This window comes from Cannabis sativa, chromosome X, assembly GCF_029168945.1.
Source record: "Cannabis sativa cultivar Pink pepper isolate KNU-18-1 chromosome X, ASM2916894v1, whole genome shotgun sequence".
Classification (NCBI taxonomy): Eukaryota; Viridiplantae; Streptophyta; class Magnoliopsida; order Rosales; family Cannabaceae; genus Cannabis; species Cannabis sativa.
In genome coordinates, this window is record NC_083610.1 from 82938003 (window position 1) to 82958744 (window position 20742).

A 20742-nucleotide genomic window follows, 5' to 3' on the forward strand; every position below is an offset into this window, starting at 1 on the left:
ATTCTAATTGAATAAAACCTAGTAAACGGAATTTTTACAACGACTTAACCTCAAAACTGACCACTCAAAAAAGTAAATAACTAAACAAAAAATTAGTTTTGCTTTTCCTTAAAACAGTCCATGAAATCCAGTCAGTGGTCAGCTAGAGCCACACCCCTGGGTCCTAGAAAGTTAACAACGCCCAAGTGCAGGTTTTAACTGGTTGACGAACATAATTAGAAAAACATCACTCTGAAATTGGTACGACTAAAACTTGCCTTCATTTCATCCCATACACGAACATTATACAGTGAAATTTGAAAGTTTAGCTGTGTTTCTAACTTAATGTTTCCTGTCCGACATTGAATGATACAAGGTACATTTTCGAGTTCAATGAGTAACAGGGAGATACCAAGCAATGAAACCTCCACCACTTCCTTCAGCTCTTCACAATAACAGTACCAAATTAAGAAGTTCAGCCATTGTCAAGAAATGGTGAAAAATAAGGTAATTCAAGGTAAATAACACAAACGAGAGTTGGAAAAAAACCAATTGCATCAAAGAAAACAGCACATCATCTGAATTTCAAGCATGATATCCACAACAACTTGTGTCAAATTTCGAGGCAGTCTTTAACTCCTTGTTCAAATTTGTCAAGGAACGAGATAGCATTTGTAAGTGAATCTGCTATCCTCTGTCTGCAGTAAAATATTACAACAGAGTCAATATTGAAGGAGCCTATTCTTACATTTCAAAATTAGTTTACAGGGAACAATGTTGCACACCTACAATATAAATCTAATCAAATATGGAGGGAATATAACAAATGCTTACCAGTCAAATAGATTGTTATGGGGGAAACCCATATAAACACTACTCAAACAGACTGAATAAATAAATTTGACGGCAATCTTATTCTACATGAGAAATATCACTATCAAAAGACTCAAAACTGTTCAACTGTGTGCAGTATGCACTCAATAAATTGTTCTAGACAAATTTATCAAGACTCATTGATGAAACAGATTCACTCACTTGGTCCAACTTAAAACTTTATAAACATGATTGAAAGCAAGAAATACACTCTCAGCATACATTATAAATAAGAAAGAATCTCGATATATGTTGACTGTTCATAAGTGACAGCAGTAATAACTAATAATGCTTCAGCACTATTCCAAATAGCAAAACTTTAAATCCTAAGAAAATTTAACACGGAGAAGAAAATTTCTATGTTGAATTCTTAATTATAGTTCTTCAACAATTTGGGTAACACAACAAAAAGTTAAAACCATTAAGAAGCTGGATTTTAATGAGTTTAATTTTATATATTCTCCCACACATACATAGAAAAACTGGTAGACACTCATACTCGGCTCAGAAAAATAGGAAGAAGATGAATAGAGAACTTCATTGATCAGAAGGAAAATAGAACAAAGTATGTTGCGACTGTGTAGAAGTTAGTTACATTCTTTTAGGTTGTTGTTAGTTGGTTAGGCTAGCTGTTAGTTGGTTATGACAGCTATGTCATAAACCACTTTCTGTTGTAACTATTTCCTACTGCTCAGTTGTATAAAATCCCTTGAGGTATGATTCATTGAAGTTTATCGAGAAAGCTTGGAAACTCCACAGAGAAATCTTTTCTCTAAAAAGTTCAATCTGCATAATCTCTTCTAAATGCAAAGACTAACTATTTATAGGCCATGGCTAACAATACAACTAACTAGCCCACCAATAGGATACAAGGAAGCAAACTGTACAACACATTTAAAATAGAATAGCTTGGTCAATGTATTTAATAAAACAGCACACATCAGGACAGACTTCTCAAACACCCCAGCACCTAACTAAGCCCAACTCTATGTCCTAGGTCGCCTAGAGTGTGTGAATCTAACATAAACACACAATAAGAAAGGTCCAAAACAACACTTTTAACAAGATTATTATGCTTGTTAAAATTTGTGTCAAAGGTTTCTTGTAATCTTCTTGAGAAATTTACCTTTCAGATGGAAGTTGTATATCTGCTTCATTTGCCACAGTTTGTAGAGAACTGAAAGATCTGCAACATTGAAAGCAAAAAAAAAAATTAAAAAGGTAATAACATGCAATTATACACAACTTGTATCCAAGAAAAACTTGTTTGTCCTTTAATTCTAAAATATTATACACGAATTAAAAAAAAAGGTTTCTCTAACAAAAAAAACTATGGTCTGAGGTTCAATTTAGTGTATTACATGATTGCAACTGCAACGTCTAATAGTGTGTTATCACGCATAATTTTGGCACCTTGAAGCTTAGTGTCTGATGGAAAAAATTTAGACATTTCTTGCTTAATATTTATTTTGTAGCTTGAAAAATTATGAGGGTATACAAAGAAAAATAATATGCCTTTTTCTTTTTTCTCCTTTTTTTGGGAAAAGTTGCAAACATTTTAGGGGCTGAAAATACTTGGGCATTAGAGTAGCAGGGCGTACCCTTCAGTGTTGCAACACTGAAAGAAAAGGCTACTTTAAGCATGTTTGGCTTAAGCCTCATACACCTCTTAAGCGTCACAACATACGTGATGTTAGAGAAAGGTAACTAGTTTTGTGTTTTGTTTGAGAAGGCAATTTTGAGGCGCACCTCAATTTGAGTGATGGAAAACCTAAGGTACGGCACTGACATTTCATTTTAATTCAAACATTTACTTTTATGTTATGCTTTATTATATTTAATCATTCATTCTTGATAAATTTAGGTATCTCATAAATATTTTTAAATTAAATATTTAAGGCTTTTTGAGGCTTAAACCTCATTACACCATGAGGCTTACTCCTTGCCTCACAAAGACAAATCACCTTGACGCTTAAAAACACATTTCTAAACATTGATTTAGTGTGAAAAAATTACCAATTTTTGACCAAGCCTATAAAAAAGAAAAGGGTGGCCGACTTTTGCACATTTTAGAGAGAGAAACTACTTCACGAAACCTGGAGTGCGAATAACAAATTAGAGAATCAAAACCTTAACGATTGGAGGAATTTTTACCAAGAGTTTTCATCTTCTAAATTCTAAATCTTTTGTTTTCCCTTGTAAACTATATAATGATGATGTTTAAACCAGTATCCTAGAATCAAATATTAAATTGTTCGTTATATTCTATGCTACTAGTATCTAATAACCTGATCACTAATTAGATTGATTAGGAAACCTGAATGAACATGAGAAAAGGAATTTTCTGTTGGCCTTGAATACAATGATGTATGATCACTAAACAATCTTGGAGTTTTACGTAGTATAAGAATATAATTGTATGGCATGCATAACCTTTGTAAGAACCCATGCTTATTGAGTTTTACTTTAGCATGATCTTGATAAGAGCATATATAGTTGATTGAGCAAAATACTTTTGCATAACCATCGTGAAAAAAAATAAAAAACCATCGTGAAAGGTTTAAGAATTATTTGTTTATGCTCGCTTTTATTTTTAATTCACTTATATTGTTTCAACTATTGGGATAAGAATGAGAAAACATAATTTTTAGTACATGACAAATTTAAGTGATAATTTATCTATGGGACAATACTCTACTTTCACTTTATTACTTTTTACAATAAGCGTGCACTTGGGTATTTTTGTGAGACATTTATGCGAATTAGAATGTTGAATCGGTTCCTTTTGATTCGAAAATTGAACAAACGTTGTGAGGATTTTTTTTTTAAAAAAAAGCCAAAATAAAGGCCACATTTCATAATTTCCAAAGTTAATGTTGCTTTAACAAACAAATATTTAAAATGAAGTCTGTCTCGGATCCAAATCTCAAAAGAACTTGGATTATAATGCTAATCCAAATATAACTTGAAAAAAAGAATTATCATTTCTTCTTTTCAGTGGCTCCACCAAATCGAGGATTTTGGCAAGAAAGAAATCAACTACAACAAAATGGTTGAACACCATCAAGTGGAGAATACAATATAACTAAGAGAGTATGCTGTGCCCTTAAGACAAAAAATGGATTAAACACAATAGCACAACTCAAAACTCACACAAAATAAACTAGTTTGAATTTGGGTCATTGAAATGCCTCACTCTTTTAATAAACGAATCACTTTTGGGTTGACCCACCTAACCAGATTTGGGAATAATTGAAATCTCTCATGGGAAAACAACCTTGGCTAGTCTTTAAGACCACAAAAACCACCTAGATTCCCCCCTCCTCAACGTGAAAGATAACTTTTAATGTCATGCAACACATGAAAACAGATGCCCATATGCAGATCAAAGCCACAATTTTTCAAAGTCAAGCTGCATCCTTGAGAACATTAAAGAATCAAGTTGGCCAAATTGATATAGTTTGTTGAATACAAGGGCTCAAAATTATTTGCCAAGTAACACTGAGGCTAATTAAAAGACTATTGGAACAAAGAAATGTAATGCAATCTCAAGGAGTAGTGGGCAATAATTGCAACAAGGTAGAAAAAGAATATTGAACGTGAACAAGAGGAAAAATGAAGAAAGACCAAGTGAGGAATATGACACCCAAGCCTACGAGCCCTAATAACCCACCACCACCTTTCCTCATGGCTTACAAAAGAAGAAATCGTGGCAACAATACTCCAACATCTTGGAAGTGTTTAAGAAGCCACATATCAACTTCCCGTTTATCAATGCTTTAGCTCAAATGCCAAGCTATGTATATAGTTCATGAAGATCATTTAAGCAAAAAAAAATAAGTGGGCGGAGAATGAAATGATGATATAGAATGAGCCATACGACGCAATTCTACATAGAAGCTTCCTCTAGAGCTTAAATATCCAAGAACTTGTCATTCCTGGCACAATAAAAAAATCAATCTTTTGATAGAGCTTTATGTAACTATGGAGGAATATAAATTTGACACCTTATTCGATATATGAGAAGCTAGGGTTTGGGGAAATACAACCAATTTCTATCACACTTTAATTGGCAGATCAATCTGCTTTATCCAAGGGGTGTTCTTGAGGAGTTGCTTCTAAAGGTTGGTTGGGTTAATATTGCAAACAAACTTTATTGTGCTAGATATGGAGAATAATCTTGTGCTGCTGGTTTTGTCCAGCTTGTTTTGTTTTGTTCTGTTTTTGAATAAAATCTTCCCTTTGTTCAAAAAAAAAAGATATGGAGAATAATCAAATATGCTAATAATTTTGGGTCAATCATTCTTAGCAACTCAGAATGTAGCAATTCTTGCACCCAACCAGTAGTGGCAACTCAAAAATGGAAGTGACATGTGAGAATGAAAAATTTCACGTTTTTCATCAAAGCCCAAACTTAATACTTGTATGTAAGTAGATATGGTGGAGGATAAAAGAAGTCTTGAGCACTCACTTGATACCATTGAGTGTAATGTCTATTCCCCTAAACCTCAAAGGGTTGGCCTAGTGGTAAAGGGTCTTACCTGGGATAAGTTATTAGGCGTCAATATTTGAGGCCATTGTGGCAGACTCCCACTCGATGCATCAAGGCCCATGGGATAAGTCAAGGTGTGCGAAGTTGGCCTAGACACCCACAGTTACCAAAGAAAAAGTGATAGGATATCGTGTAAAGCATATGGGGAGGACAAACATGGCCTAATTACACCATACATATATGATTGTCAGAGAGAACTTCAATGACAAGCATCAAGAATTTGAAGAATGCAAGAGTCCAACTAATTGGTGATTGATGATATCAAAGGAAGAACCTAGACATTCTCAATAGTACGTCAAGCCAACGACGCTAAATAAGGTGCTTCTTAGGAGGCAAGCCAAGGTCTTTTCTTTAGTTTCTTTGTTTTCATTGTTTTATGTTTTGATAAAAGAAGCAAGTCTATTTAGCTACCACGACACCAACACCTTCACTTAAGCATCGCGACACCAAAACATGTCGTATTCTTACGTATCGCAATAGCTTCTAATGTGTCGCAATAGTGCGACACGTTGTAAAATTCCTAGTTTTCCAAGTTATGGGCTAAGTGTCATGACCTTATGTCACAATGTTGTCTTACTTCTATAAAGAAGAAAAAAAAAGGAATAAAGAATGAATTGGGTTTAAGAATTCACTTCCTTAACCCCCAACCACCATAAACATCTTTGCCCAACACCTCTTCCGTTTGAGCACTACCAATAATCACCCCACCATTTTCCTGGACCCTTGACTCTTATCTTCGGTTACATGCCTTTATGCATTTCTCCAAAAACCGCAACCTCTGTCTACCACTTGTATATTCAAAAAAGTATTTATTTCTACTCCAACCACAAGCACCCACCACCACACTGTACTATGACGTCGTTTGACAGCAAGATAACCCACCAACCATTTGAGCAACTTCAACTTGAGCAACAATTATTTTTTGAAAAAAAAGAAAGGGGGCACTTGTCTTAGACTGACCCCCACTCTAATTTATTGAAAAGTCTCACTTGTAACGAAGGAAAACCTTGGTAACAAGGAAAAGTAGCGCACAAACATAAATAATAACAACAATCAAACAAACAACTCAATACATACTACATTAAAGTTTTCTACTCTCTACATAAGTCTAAGAAGGATAAATCCTCAAAGTGTTTAGTCTTATAGACCGTGTAGCTATCCAAAATTTGATTTTCTCCCATAAATCCTCTGTTGAGCTTTCGATTCATTCAAATACTCTGTTATTTCTTTCAATCCATACTTCCCACAAAATGGCCAATATTGTTGTCCTACATAGTTTGATTCTACATATGCACCCAATCAACTTTTGATTTTCCTTGCTAAATCTAAGTTACCAATTGGAGAAGTGGAGTGACGTTCTTGTTGATTTACTCTTGAAGCTTTATGCTATTTGTTATTAAAAATGTGTGAGTTGAAATGAGTATACTTGGTTTTGTATATGATATTGTGCATTCCAAGGTCAAATTTTTGCTCAGCATCTTTATTGTTAGATGATAAACATGTGAATTTGGTTTGATGTGTGCAATTTTGACTGCAAACTTGAAGATTGGTGACTAAAACGATGCTTTTTGAGTAAGCTTGAATATGTTTTAGTACAGCATGGTACCATAAGTGGCATTTTAGAACTGCGTTGTGATGAAGGTTGACCTAAGGCTTGTTCTTTTATTAAGATTTTGGACGCTGGAAGAGGCATGTCAAAGGCTGAATGCTCTTTTCCTATTCTTTCTTATTAATCGATGATCATTTGGTGAGCTTGAAAGTGATCATTGGGCGAGCTTGAAAGTGATCATTGGGTGACCTTGAAAATGGTTATGGATATATCTAATATTGATTTGAGCACTTTTGTGGCTTAAACTATGATGAATGACTGTGTGGGTATAGAGTATAATGAAGCTTCCTGGGTTGTTGATGGCTAAAGTTTTTTATGCTTTGTTGTGAAGGGAGATTACTCTTGGGAAATCGCAACTTGAGCCAATGGCTATCAAAACTTAAAAGAGATTATCCTACTTCTTTCCTTTGCGGTTCACCCACCATTTCTGGATCCAGGCGTACCTTACACAAGCAAAGAAGGTGATGATGATGAGTGATCACTCGCATATAGGGCAGTATTTATCCTCATTAGTTTATATTTCTCTTATTAATCATTTTGTATATGAATGGCAATGCATTGCTTAAGTTTGGGGGTTGTGTGTGTCGTTTTGTTTATCTTTTTTATTTTTGAGTAGTTTCATAGATGTATGTGTCTACTTTTGTAGAGTCCTTGGTATATCTCCAATAGTAGTCATTAAGGTAACATGCTTAACAGACGCCCATGATAAAACTTTAGTGGAAAATGAATATGGTGCTTGAGAAGATGATAGTTGGGTGTTGAAAGTGTTATTATGCTTTACTTTTCTATCTTATGGTTTCCAAAAGCATTTTTGCACTTGGCCTCAATAGTTTTGTTCTAAGTTGTTGGTCAAAGAAAGTTTTCGTGAATTTAGTGTTGTTTGATCTCAATGAACTCTAGAACTTGCTTGAATGATTCTCGAACCAAAGTCCTAGGTGAGGTGATACTAAAGAGATCATTTAGTCATGTTTTATAAATTATTTGTGCCTTTCTAGCCTACCATTGATGAACTATCCCTAGTTGACCTTTTTTTTTTTGAAAAAGAGAAGAGGCCTTTATCTAAGACTGACCCCTCTCCCGTATACATAGATAACCTCACTTGTGGCGGAGGAATACCATAGTTACAAGTGCGAAAATATTTAAAATAAAATCACTCCAAAACGTCATAAAACACTAATCCCATGAGATGCCAGATTTTTTATTTCAACATAATCACATTATCCTTACCCATGTGAGCCTTAAACACTAATCCCTCCCTTTAAAAGAGAATTCAAGAATGATTCAAACAACTTCTTGCACACACTTATAAATATCAAAACAAGCACGTGTGCAATTAGATGTTTGAATCCTAATTCTGACATCTTCAATTATACGAAATTTTTTGAAAATTTGTTAGAATTATACACTGTTTATGTAAAAAAAAAATAGAATTACATTTTTCTATGTAGTGAAAATACTAAAAGTATATAAACATAGTGATTACCCAATAATTTTTTTATATAATATATATATATATTTATAGGAAAGAAAGAAAAGTAAAGAGGGGAAGAATTTCAAGAAACAAGTTTAAGGGAAAGCGAGGGAGGGTTACAATTCAAAGAGCGAGATTGGAGTTAAACAAAATCAAGTTTGGAGGTGACAAAAGAGAAATATTGTATTAAAGAAAAAAGTCAACATAAAAGGTTCAAGAGGATGCAATCAAAGTGTGAAATCAAAAGAAAGAAGAAAATAATGGTTTCCCTTGAATGTATTGATTATGTGTTTACATAAATGTTAACTTTCTTTTTTGTCAAATAAAAAAAAGTGTTAACTTTCTTTCTTTGTTATGTCTCATCCTTTATTTCATAATCCAAGAGTAGACCCAAAGTCTAACGTTACAAGAAACTAGTGACTGAAATTGTTAAGTGTCACTGACGCCCCCTTAGAAACAAGTAACTAGTGAGAAAGATGGCAGATTTTTTATTATTTGAGTTTCTCTCTAGGACTATACTTTTACTTTATTATTTGTTGTTGTGATAACACGATATTGTGTTGTTTGAAACTCCACACCAACATCCTACCCACACAGAGTAATTGTCTAAATTGCTGATGAACAATCGCAGTCAAGATGGAATGTCTAAGTAATCATATTCATATCATAATATATAAGGCAGTGAAAGGCTCAGTAGTTAGTAACAATGAGGTCAATAAAGCGTATATTAACAGTCATATATAGCATATATTCAGTAGTATGGCATATATTAACAGTCATTACCTTATAAGGTCCGCCAATATAGCCTCGGCCTCTAGCTTAAGAGGATCCTTATCGCCTAACAACGAGGCTGCATTTTTCACTATCAAACGAAATGTGCAAACCTGTGCATCCATATAAAATTGAACTTTTCAATAATTCTTCAAAAAAAATTGAAAGGCGTAAACTGAGTATAACTGCATACTTATTCTATTGATACACTTTAATTTTGAGAGGAAAAAAAAAAGCATTATAAAACGATATGAAGATGACAGTAAGGAATAACCTCGACTCCTGTATTGGCTTGAAACGCAACAAACGAATTCCTCTCTTCTATAACGCAATCTCTCGCAGCAGATCTCAACAGACTCTGGATTTCCTCCATGTCCTTTTCTGAATAATCCGAATCCTTAGCATCTGTCGGAAACAAAACAAATTAACTCTGGTAAGACACATACATGTTACATTATAAGAAAGTTACAGAAACAAATACATATATCCAGTGTATTCCATATATGAGTAGAGAGAGGTACTGAGTAAGAGATAAGCGGAACGAAGACTCTCTCGCGAGGCATCGATTGGAGCTAATAGAAACTTAGAGGACTTCTTCTTTTGATCCTTCAACCAATCCTTTGGTCCTGCTGCGTATGGATCAATCATCATGAAATTAGGGATTTAGCTTAAACAATGCGAGAAAATCAGAAAGAAAACAGAAAATTGAGGAATTTAAAAAGAAAAAAAAAACTAACAAATGCCGATTGAGAAAGCGGTGGCAGGTGCGGGTGTACTGAGAGAAGGAAGAAGAGCCAGAAATGAGAGGGAAGCTAGGTCTCTGCGAGAAAATTTGGGGAGAGGTTGAAGATGATGATGGTGTTGGAGTTTGGGAGAGAAGAAGAGTAAAGTTGATTTTGAATTTGGAGGGAAAGTTGATAAGGCGGGTCTCCACTGTTGTACTTGTACTACCATATTCGTCATTGATGATTTTTCTTTTTTTAATCCAGTGAAGCTTTTTTTTCTTTTGTATTTTCTTTTTCTTTCTCTTTTAATATAATAATAAAATATATTTTGCCTACTGCCCCCGCTAACTGCCGCAGTGTTGCTCAGAATAGAGGTGTTTTGGTTTACGGAACTAATCACGTGCAGGTCACGTGACGTTATGACTTATGAGAGTGTGGGGGAGAGTCCAATGGAATCTTAAGGACACAGTGGATTTGATTTGATGATGAAATTTGTGTTGTTTATCCATTTATGGAGTAAGCGGGTAACGATAAGATGTCTACCACAACCGAATACGCAGTCAACCTAAACTCGAAATAGACAAAGATCACATGTGGACTGAAACGGCAGCCACAGCATCTCCAATTTTAAAGGGAAATTTACATGGTATACTAACTTTTGTTATTTTTTTATAAAAATACAGCCAGGCGGTATTTTTTACTTTTTTACTGTATTTTTTTATAAGTTTTATACTGCAGTATACTGTGTTAAGTTTCACTGGTGTTCTACTAGTGTTTTACTAGTGTTCTACTGTTGTTTTGAGTTATACTGCTTTGTGTTTTACTGGTGTTTTATAAAAACACAGTATTTTTGAAAAAATTTCCGTGTGATAGTATTTTTGTAAAAGTTAACCAAAATTCCAGTATTTTTGTAAGTTTCCCATTTTAAATGATGTTTGGTCCTTCTTTTTTGGGCTATTTTCAAAAATATGGGAAAAATTATTAAGGTTATGATAAATATGGCATAAAAAGTAAATGCCACTAAATATGGCATTATCTAACCAATCAAACTAAAAATATGGGTTTTTTTCTAAAAAAAACCATATAAGACATTAAGAAGAAATCTGAATTTAAAATTCATAAAAAATAAAAACTTAATTAAATTACCATAAAAAATATTAAAATTCTCTTCATATTTATTTTTTAAAAAAAATAAAACAAATAATACTATAGTGATTGCCGAAGTTGTCACTTGTGCTGGAAAAGTCATCGGAGTTTCTGCGACACGGAAAGTCGCGAGTAGCCGTCGGTCTTGGAAAATTCACGGAAGTTCTTTGCCGTAGAAAAAGTCATCAGAATTAGCATTGTCGCTGGAAAAATCACCAAGAAACTAGTTTCTTGATGTTAGAAACCGGTTTCTTGGTGATTTTTTCGGTAATTTTACTGGTGACAATGCCAAGTCTGACGACTATTCTGGAGTTTGATGTCGGTCTTAGAAAAAGTTGCTTGGGAGTAGTTCTTGGTGTTGGAAAAATCGCCGAGTTATTGCCAGCATAAAAAAAGTCTTCAGAATTGGCATTGTCGCCAGCAAAATCTGTAGAAAAATCACCAAGAAAGTGATTTTTTCATCAAGAAACCGGTTTCTTCACCAAGAAAGTGGCTTCTTCATCAAGAATCTAATTTAGTTACACAACAATAATAAAGATTATGAAAAAAAAATGATATACACTAAAAATAATTGAAACCAGTTTCATCAATCAACCAAATAGAGAAAAAAATACAAAAAAAATTCCCAAGAAACTGGTTTCTTCATCAAGAAACCGAAAAAACCGGTTTCTTGGTGATTAGTCGATAATTTTTTCGGTGACAATGCCAATTTTGACGAATTTCTCAGAGTTTACTGTCGGTACTGAAAAAGCCACCAGAGTAGATGTCGGTGTATTAGTCGTCGAGTTCTTACCAATCTTTAGAAAATTCGTCATAATTGCCATTGTCGTCGGAAAAATTACGGAAAAATTACCAAAAAGCGGTTTCTTCATCAAGAAACCGAAACCGATTTCTTGGTAATTTTTCGGCGACTATGCCAATTCGATGACTTTTACGAAGTTTCTTTGTAGGAAAAGTCGTCGGAGTAGCTATAGCGTCGAAAAGTCGTCAGAATTGGCATTGTTACCAGAAAAATCACCAAGAAACCGGTTTCTTAGACTTCAAAACCGGTTTCTTGGTGATTTTTCGATGATTTTTCCGCAAAAATGCCAACTCAGACGAATTTTCGTAGCCGGCCAACTCCGACGAATTTCGAAAACCGCTACTCAGGTGACTTTTAAAACCATGACAAACTCCGGTGACTTTTCCGGCATCAATGACAAATAAAAATTCCTAAACAAATAAAAACATTAAATATGGGATTTAGAAACCTAATTACATATATATGGCATATCAAATACCATAAAAAAACCTAAAAATAAAAAAATACCATATAAATTGGCCAAACTTAAATGTGCCATATTTATCATAAGAACTTTTAAAATCCCATACTAAGTGTAATTTCCTCTTCTTTTTTTTAGGGTAAATGATGTTTGGTCACACTATATATTTTTCACATTTTTAATAGATAAAAAAAAATATTATACCATCACATTTTTTATATCTTCTCTTTTTTATTATTTTATCATAAATTAAAAAATTTAATGATTTAATATATATTTAAATAATTTTTAGAGATATTAATTATTAAAATATTTTAAAACAAAAAAATGTTAAAAATAACGTAAAAGATAAATAAAATAAAATAATATCTTTTTTAGTGATGTGAAATTTTTTAACATTATTAAAGAATGCTACCATTAGAGATATTATACAAGTAAAAAAAAGTTTGTATATATCATGTCCTTTTTTAAAAAAATTGATAAATGTTAACATATCTCCATATATTAAAAATGATTATTTAACAATAATTTTTTGATTTAACGATTAATTTTTTTATTATTTTGTTAAACTTAATAGAAGTTAATCTTTCGTGAACTTCCAAAAATATATAAATAAGACTAGACCCCCAAAATCCTAACTCATTTACATCGTGCGACAAGACCTTGGTCGAGAACAACGATTCTCAAACTTACCATGACGAACTTATATATGTAATAAGTGATGAAATTTTTTGCCATTAGGGGTTGACAGTATTGTCATTCTCCAAAGGTATACTTCCATATTTACTGTTCTATAGTCCTTAACTGCATTATCTCATACCTTTGGCAATAACAATACGATTTCAACTCTTTCTTCTTATAATGTTTTTGTTCTCTTCCTTTTAGAATTCATGTAGATTCGTGTTCGTTATTTTAACAAACGTTGATCAACCTTGATAAGTTTTGTAATAAATGTGTTGATTATTACAGCGTTATGATTCAGCTTCCCCAATTTGGATCGCGTGCGTGGTTCACTCTCATTGACGACACATCGACTCTCTTTGCCTCATCAATTGGCGCAAAGACTGTGCCAATACTGAAATTTTTTCCCTTTTTATCGTTGAAGTCAGTTTTTTTGCCCCACTCTTTCCAAATATACATTTATGTATCGATATTTTTATCATATTGTCATTACTTCTATACAAGAATAATTTTTTAGACTAAAAATATTGGTAGAACTTCATGTCTTGTTCGTACTCGTGAGTGTTTATGATGATCTAATTTTGCTTTGGAAAGAAAAAAATATTCCTCTTTGTTTGTGGATAATACCTGTACTTTCCAAAAATTGTGTAGATTTTTCCCTTTTATCATTTTTAATATAACATTACAATTAGTCATTAGAGCAGGTATGAGAAGACTTGGATTCATGCTATGTTGATTAAGGAAAAAATAAAATGGATTATCATGATCATTTTAAAATGTGTCACCTTTAGCATTTGTAAGTTTTTTTTCATGTATTTTTTTTAGTAAACTTGTATTTACTATTGTAGATTTGAAGTTAGGAATTAGTGACAAGGGTATATTTCATGAATTCCAAGATGCAGAGGACTTGGTTATGTTTGTTTTTGTTGTTGCATGCAGTTATGGATCCTTTTTTGGCTTATTCCAATCACCTACTGCTTTCAGACTAATTCAAGAGCACAAGTCATTAGAAAATTAACATTTGACACCTCAACTTTCCAATGCCCTTTATCTTACTATAATTGATTTTTATTTAATTGAATGTTGCATTGCATGATCTTCTTCTTTAGGTATGTTTGAGTCTTTTATTTTATATTGTAGTTGAATTTCAAATATGTGTTAGTTTTCTATTTCTGAAGCAAACCTTTAATGATACTTTTATTTTCATATTATTATACTACTCTTCATTACCAAATACGCTATTTAACTTATGATGTTGTAGGAAGAAACTATATGAACTACAAAATTTCTTTTTGATAAATTCAATTATTATAACATTGCCCAAAGGGGCTATATGAACTACAAAATTTTGAATGAAAGAAAAATAGATGAGTCTTTTATTTTGCAATGTTATTGAGTTTCAAATTTATGGTAGTTTTATATTTTTGAAACAAGTCTCTAAGCTGCTCAAACACGGTTTTATAGTGATTATAGATCGCTGGAGTATGCCCAGCCGAACGACGCGAGAGGCAGAGATACATCCAACGTGAACGATCGAGAGGATGACCCAGACAACCAACTCATCCACGTTGATAATGACAGATATGTTGAGATGAACGAAGAAGAGGAAGACAATGACAATTACTGTTTATGCCCTAAATAAAATCTATTTTAATATAATTAAATTTACTAATTAATAAAAGATCATAAATTATTTTATGTTACATGGTTCACATGATTACTTTAATGATTTTATGTTTAATAAATAAATTCTATTAAATCCCGAATATATAGTTATTCGTGACTATAGTGTTGTCTACACAGTGAAAAATAATCGTGATTGTATGCTTCAAACAATTTAGTCTCACGATTTATCAATGCACTGGATTTATACTAACGTGATAATCAACGATATAGTTTACTAACACTTGTATAAGTGGAATATCCTTTCTAGTTCATTAGCAAAGTAAACTAGTATCGGATGTATTGGCTATACATTAGACTAGTCTAATATTGATAGTGAAAAAGATATCATAAACTTACTATTATGTCTTTTCAAAGTCAATGTCATTTAGTTGATCTTAAGTCAATTGATCTCAATCTTGAGATGGTTAAGTTCTAGCTTAACTGTACTATACGAGTTCTTTGAGTTGTTTGTTACCAGCTTACCCGTAGGACTAGCCCATACTTACATCGTGAGAATTTGATAGTGTAATTGAGTGAGAGCATTAATCATAGATATGGAATCTATAACTTTTATTAAAAGTGAAACGATAGTTTCCTTAGAGCTTGGCTAAACGCATTTAAATTGAGGTCTCATTTCAGTAATTATATTAGTTTTCCAAATATCATTTACAAGTAGCTAAGTGTTTTAAGGATAAAATACATTGGAGGGTAAAATGGTAAATTGGTCACTATTCAATGTAAACTGTCTATAGAGGATCATTGACTGTTTAGATTTTAGAAATGGATAATTCATATCGTATCTATATTTGGTATATAGATCATTCTATGTAATCAAGAGTGCAATTCTGAATCTATATTAGAGTCATGAAGAATTAATAAGCTAAGAAATTTACTTTGTAAATTTTAGATCTACTTATTAGGAGCTTGGTTACATAGGCTCATGGTCCGCGCACTAACTGGGATAATATTATTTTGTAGTCTCAATTAATCAATTGGGATTCTATATAATAACTATATCTTATTTATGAATTTTACTAAGGAATTACATAATTGACAAAAAAAGAGAAATATGAGTTTACTTGTTAATTAGTATACTTTGTGGGTTTAATTAATAAATATATTTAAATTATATTTTATTTGATAATTATTTATAATTATTAAAATGAATTTGGTATTTAAATAATTAGATGATAAAAGTACTAAAATTAGAAAAGACATTTTTGTTTCATTAGTTGAAATAAAGTGGTAAAAATCTAACTCTAAAGCCCATATGTATATTCAGTCCTAAGAGTAAGATTCAGCCCAAGTCTTTATTTTAAGTCTATCTCATCTAAACCTAACCTAAAGTAAAGCCTATTAAAAGAAAGAGAAGAGAGTTTTGTCTGATGATGTTTTTCTAAACTAGAAAACTCTAGAAAGCTCACTTCTTCTTCTATTTTATTTTCGAAAATTCAGAGGCTATTTTCTCTTGGATTTCTTCATAAAATGTTGTGCTCCTTGGTATTGAGAATATGCCTACACATATCAAAGCAATACTCATCATAGTGAGGAAAATGTTGGAATTATTTTACCAGAATCTTAGATTTACTAACAAGTATGTTGTTAACATCCTAAATATGAACTTCTAAAACGATATGAAATAAACACATATAAAGTATAAGAAACCTTACAGTACTGGTTGCAGCGGAATATAATGTCTCCTTCCACTCAGATATCTAACCCTCTTGTATCCTTTCTGTAGCAGAGTATCACCAAGATCTGAGTCTGAATCTCCTTCTCTTGAAACTGGATTCTTCACAACCTTATGTACACACTATGATTGAGTACTACTTGATGTGTATGGGCACTCACTCTTTCACTATAGGCTCGGTTTAGAAGAGAGGAAGAGAGATAGAATAGTTTCGGCTAGGGTTAGGAAGGAGGCTCAAATTTTATCTGAAGGAATGAGATGCATCATCTTTTCCCTTAAGCCATCACTATCTCATTATAGGAAACCACCTAGGATTAGGTTAGATTTATTTGGCATTAAAATAATGAAAAAATAAATGGTAAATATGCTATATAGTGGCCGGCCATGTATGGATATTGGGCCCCACTTTGCAATTTTGCCATTTTCTCATTTTTTTCATCTTATTTTCTCAAAAATACCAATTTTCCAATTTAACCACTTAAATGTCAATTCTAATTATTTAATAACTAAAATTAATTATTAAATAATATTGTCATTTAATATATTTATTAATTAGACTTATCAAAGTCTCTTAATTAACAAATTAACCCTGGAAACTCTTTCTTCACAATTAAACCCTTGCTTAGTGAAAATTCATAAAGTAGACATAGTCTAATTTTAGAATTATAATTGATTAATCAAAATCAATTAACTGAGTATTACAAGTAGTATTGTCTCAACTAGTACGGGGACCATGGGCCTATATATCTGAGCTTTCAATAAGCAGACCCAGAATTTACCAAGTAAATTCACTGACTTATTAATTCCTTGTTGCATCCACCATATAACTTGGAATTGCACTCTCAGTTATATAGAACGCTCTATATGTTCCACGATATAGATACGCTATCGTTTATCCATTGTTATAATCTCAATAATCAATGATCCTCTATAGATGATTTACATTGTATAAGGGTGGGTTAAATTACCGTTACACCCTTCAATGTATTTTATCCTTAAAACACTTAGCCACCTATAAATGATATTTTAGTGAACTAAACATAATCTCTGAAATGAGTACTCAACCATTTATCTCTATTTAACCAAGCTCGAAGGAAATCATCATTTCACTTCTATACCCTGATAGAAGCTATAGATTCCATATCTATGTTTAGCGCTCCCACTCAATTGCACTACCATGTTCCCAAAATGTACGTATCACCTTGATCAAAAAGTAGGCTTAACTAACAAATCAAAGAACATGTATAATACTCTTGAGATCGAACCTAACCATGTCAGGATTAAGATCATTTGATCTAGGATCAACTAGGTGATATTGAATTGAATAGATATTACGGTAAGTTTATCATATCTGATTCAAAGTTCAATATCGGTCCCTTCCGATGCATACTCCATCCATTCAACCCAAGTTTTACTTTAACCAATGCCTTGGAAAGGACATAACACTTATCTAAGGTGCAAGTAAACTATGTTGTAGATTATCATATCAGTTAAACCATGTGTACTGATAAATCTAGGAATATATATTTAATCACATAATCTTGATTACTTTCCACTGTGCTGACGACACAATAAACAAGAATATAAATGTGATAAGGATTTGGATGAATTTATAAATCAAATAAATAAATAAATGATAACATGAACCAAATGACACAGCAAGTGATGAAAATACTTCTGTTTCTTTATTGATATTTAAATAATAAAGATTACATTGAAATGAAGTTTTATTTAGGGCATAAAACCCAACAAAAAATTACGATGAACACAATTAAAGGAGGAGAAGATATAGGTTTAGATCTTGATAATTCTCTGCTACAGACAGGAATCAAGGGCTAGAGATCTGTATGGAAGGAGTCATATTATTTTGCTGCTATCACTGTAAGGATTTTTTAATCCTTAATGTATTTATTATCATTTTTATGAATTTTTTATTTAGGATGCTAGATTATAGAATTATAATCAACATACACGGTAATCAACATACACAATTGAAGCAGTATATCCTGTTTGGTTGGCTAATCTAGTTTTGGTCCCGAAGCCGAATGGCACATGGAGAATGTACATTGACTTCACGGACCTTAACAAGGTTTGCCCTAAAGAATGCTTTTCTCTCCCACAGATAGATCAGATGGTGGACGCCACCTCTGGGTACCAGTTGCTTATAGGGGTGAGCAAAAAATCTGAGAAACCGACCAAACCGAGTACACCGACCGTTCGAACACCGAAAAAACCGACACCGAAAAAATCGAAAACCGAAAAAATCGCCTTCGGTTAAAACTACCTTAACATGGTCGGTTTTAGTGTCAATGACAAACCGACCGATTAAATCGAGAACCGACCAAACATATATATTATATACAATATATATTATTTTTGTACATATTTAATATACAATTTTATTAAACTAATTTTACTTATATCTTTTTATTTAAAGTCTCAATTATTCATTACTTTATTTTATTATAATTTGATGTATTTACGTATTATATGTACACACATTCATAAAATAATACGAGTTTTTTAATATCTCATTACCATATTAGTAGCACAAATAATTTGAACAAATTTTAAAAAAATTATTTTACATTATTTATTTAACTAACAAAGTTTTATTTTTAAATTATATGATATTTGATACAATACTCTAATTTTTTAGTTTTCAAATAATTATAAAAAATTTAAAAACTTATTTTTTTTTGAAAAAAAAAAATGAAGTTCGGTTTGGTCGGTTTAAACCGACCAAACCGTGGATTAAAACGGTCGTTTTTTTTTACATTTTTATAATGGTCGGTCGGTTTTCGGATTAGAACCATAAAAATCAAAAACTAAATTTTGGATTTTTTTTTTGTAAAAAACCGACCAAACTGACCGTTGCTCACCCCTAGTTGCTTAGCTTTATGGATGCTTATTCTGGGTATCATCAGATCAAATTGCACATAGCAAATGAAGAACATACCAGCTTCCAAATGGATAAAGGTGTGTATTGTTACAAAGTAATATCGTTTAGTTTGAAGAATTCTGGAGCAACATATCAACAACTGGTCAGCAAGATGTTCAAAAATCATTTGGGAAGAAATATGGAGGTTTATGTTGACACCATGCTAGTGAAATCTAAGACATCTGGAGAACACAGTATAGACCTCAAGAAAGCTCTTGGTTCTCCGAAGGAGCAGGATGAAGCTTAATCCTGAGAAATGTACATGCGGTGTCTCCTTCGGGAAGTTTCTAGGTTTCATCGTCAGCTCCTGAGGAATCGAAGCAAGCCCAAAAATGATCAAAGCCTTCGTTGATATGCCATCTCCCCGAAAGCACAAAGATGTGTAAAGTGTTACTAGAAGGATCGCATACCTCAATAGGTTCGTCTCAACATCTACAAACAAGTACATCTTGTTCTTTAACGTGTTTCGAGGAAACAAGAAGTTTGAATGGACTGAAGAGTGTGAAGAAGCTTTCTAGAAACTAAAAGAGCATTTGACTACAACTCCTATTTCATCAAAGCCAGTGGAAGGGGAAGACTTATACCTTTATTTCGTAATGTCTGATCATGCTAGAAGTGTCGCCTTAGTGTGAGAAGAAAGAAGGGTCTAACTACAGGTGTACTACGTTACTAAAAGATTACTGAGTGCTGAATCCAGGTATCCCTTGATTGAAAAGCTAACTTTTTGCTTACTAGTCGCCTCCTAAATGCTCAGACCCTACTTTCAAGCCTATGCCATCAAAGTATTGACAAATCACCCTCTCTGCCAAGTGCTTCATCAAGAAACCAGTTTCTTGGTGATTTTTTCTATGATTTTTTTGGCGACAATGCTAATTCTAATGATTTTTTCGGCGCCGGTGGCAACTCCAGCGACTTTTTTGGCACCGACAGCTACTCCGACGACTTTTTCGGTGCCGATAGCGAACTCCGGTGACTTTTTTGGCACAAGTGACGACTCCGGCGATCACTGTAGTTTCATTTGTTTTATTATTTTTTAAAAAATAAAAATGAAGGAAATTTTAATATTTTTTATGGTAATTCAATCCCATATATGTTAAGTTTTTATTTTTTATGAATCTTAAATTTAGATTCTCTTTTTAATATTTTATATGGTTTTTTTTTTAAAAAAAATCTATATTTATTTGATTGATTAGATAATGTCATATTTAGCAGTATTTACTTTTTTATGTCATATTTATCATAACCTTAATAATTTTTCCTATATTATTAAAGGGAAACTTACAAAAATACTGGAATTTTGGTTAACTTTTTCAAAAATACTGTCATACGGAAATTTTTTCAAAAATACTGTGTTTTTATAAAACACCAGTAAAACAC

General features: G+C 32.5%; 1 protein-coding gene across 1 annotated transcript; it reads right to left on the reverse strand.

Annotated features, from left to right (window-relative positions):
- Positions 1-239: 239 nt before the first annotated feature.
- LOC115700808 (uncharacterized) lies at positions 240-10459 on the reverse strand. Its single transcript, XM_030628464.2, has 6 exons — positions 9993-10459; positions 9777-9884; positions 9530-9660; positions 9268-9368; positions 1979-2038; positions 240-677 (listed from the first exon to the last, which is right to left on the reverse strand). The coding sequence occupies exons 1-6, from the start codon at positions 10216-10218 to the stop codon at positions 593-595; spliced, it is 711 nt and encodes a 236-aa protein (XP_030484324.1). The 5' UTR covers positions 10219-10459; the 3' UTR covers positions 240-592.
- Positions 10460-20742: the final 10283 nt, after the last annotated feature.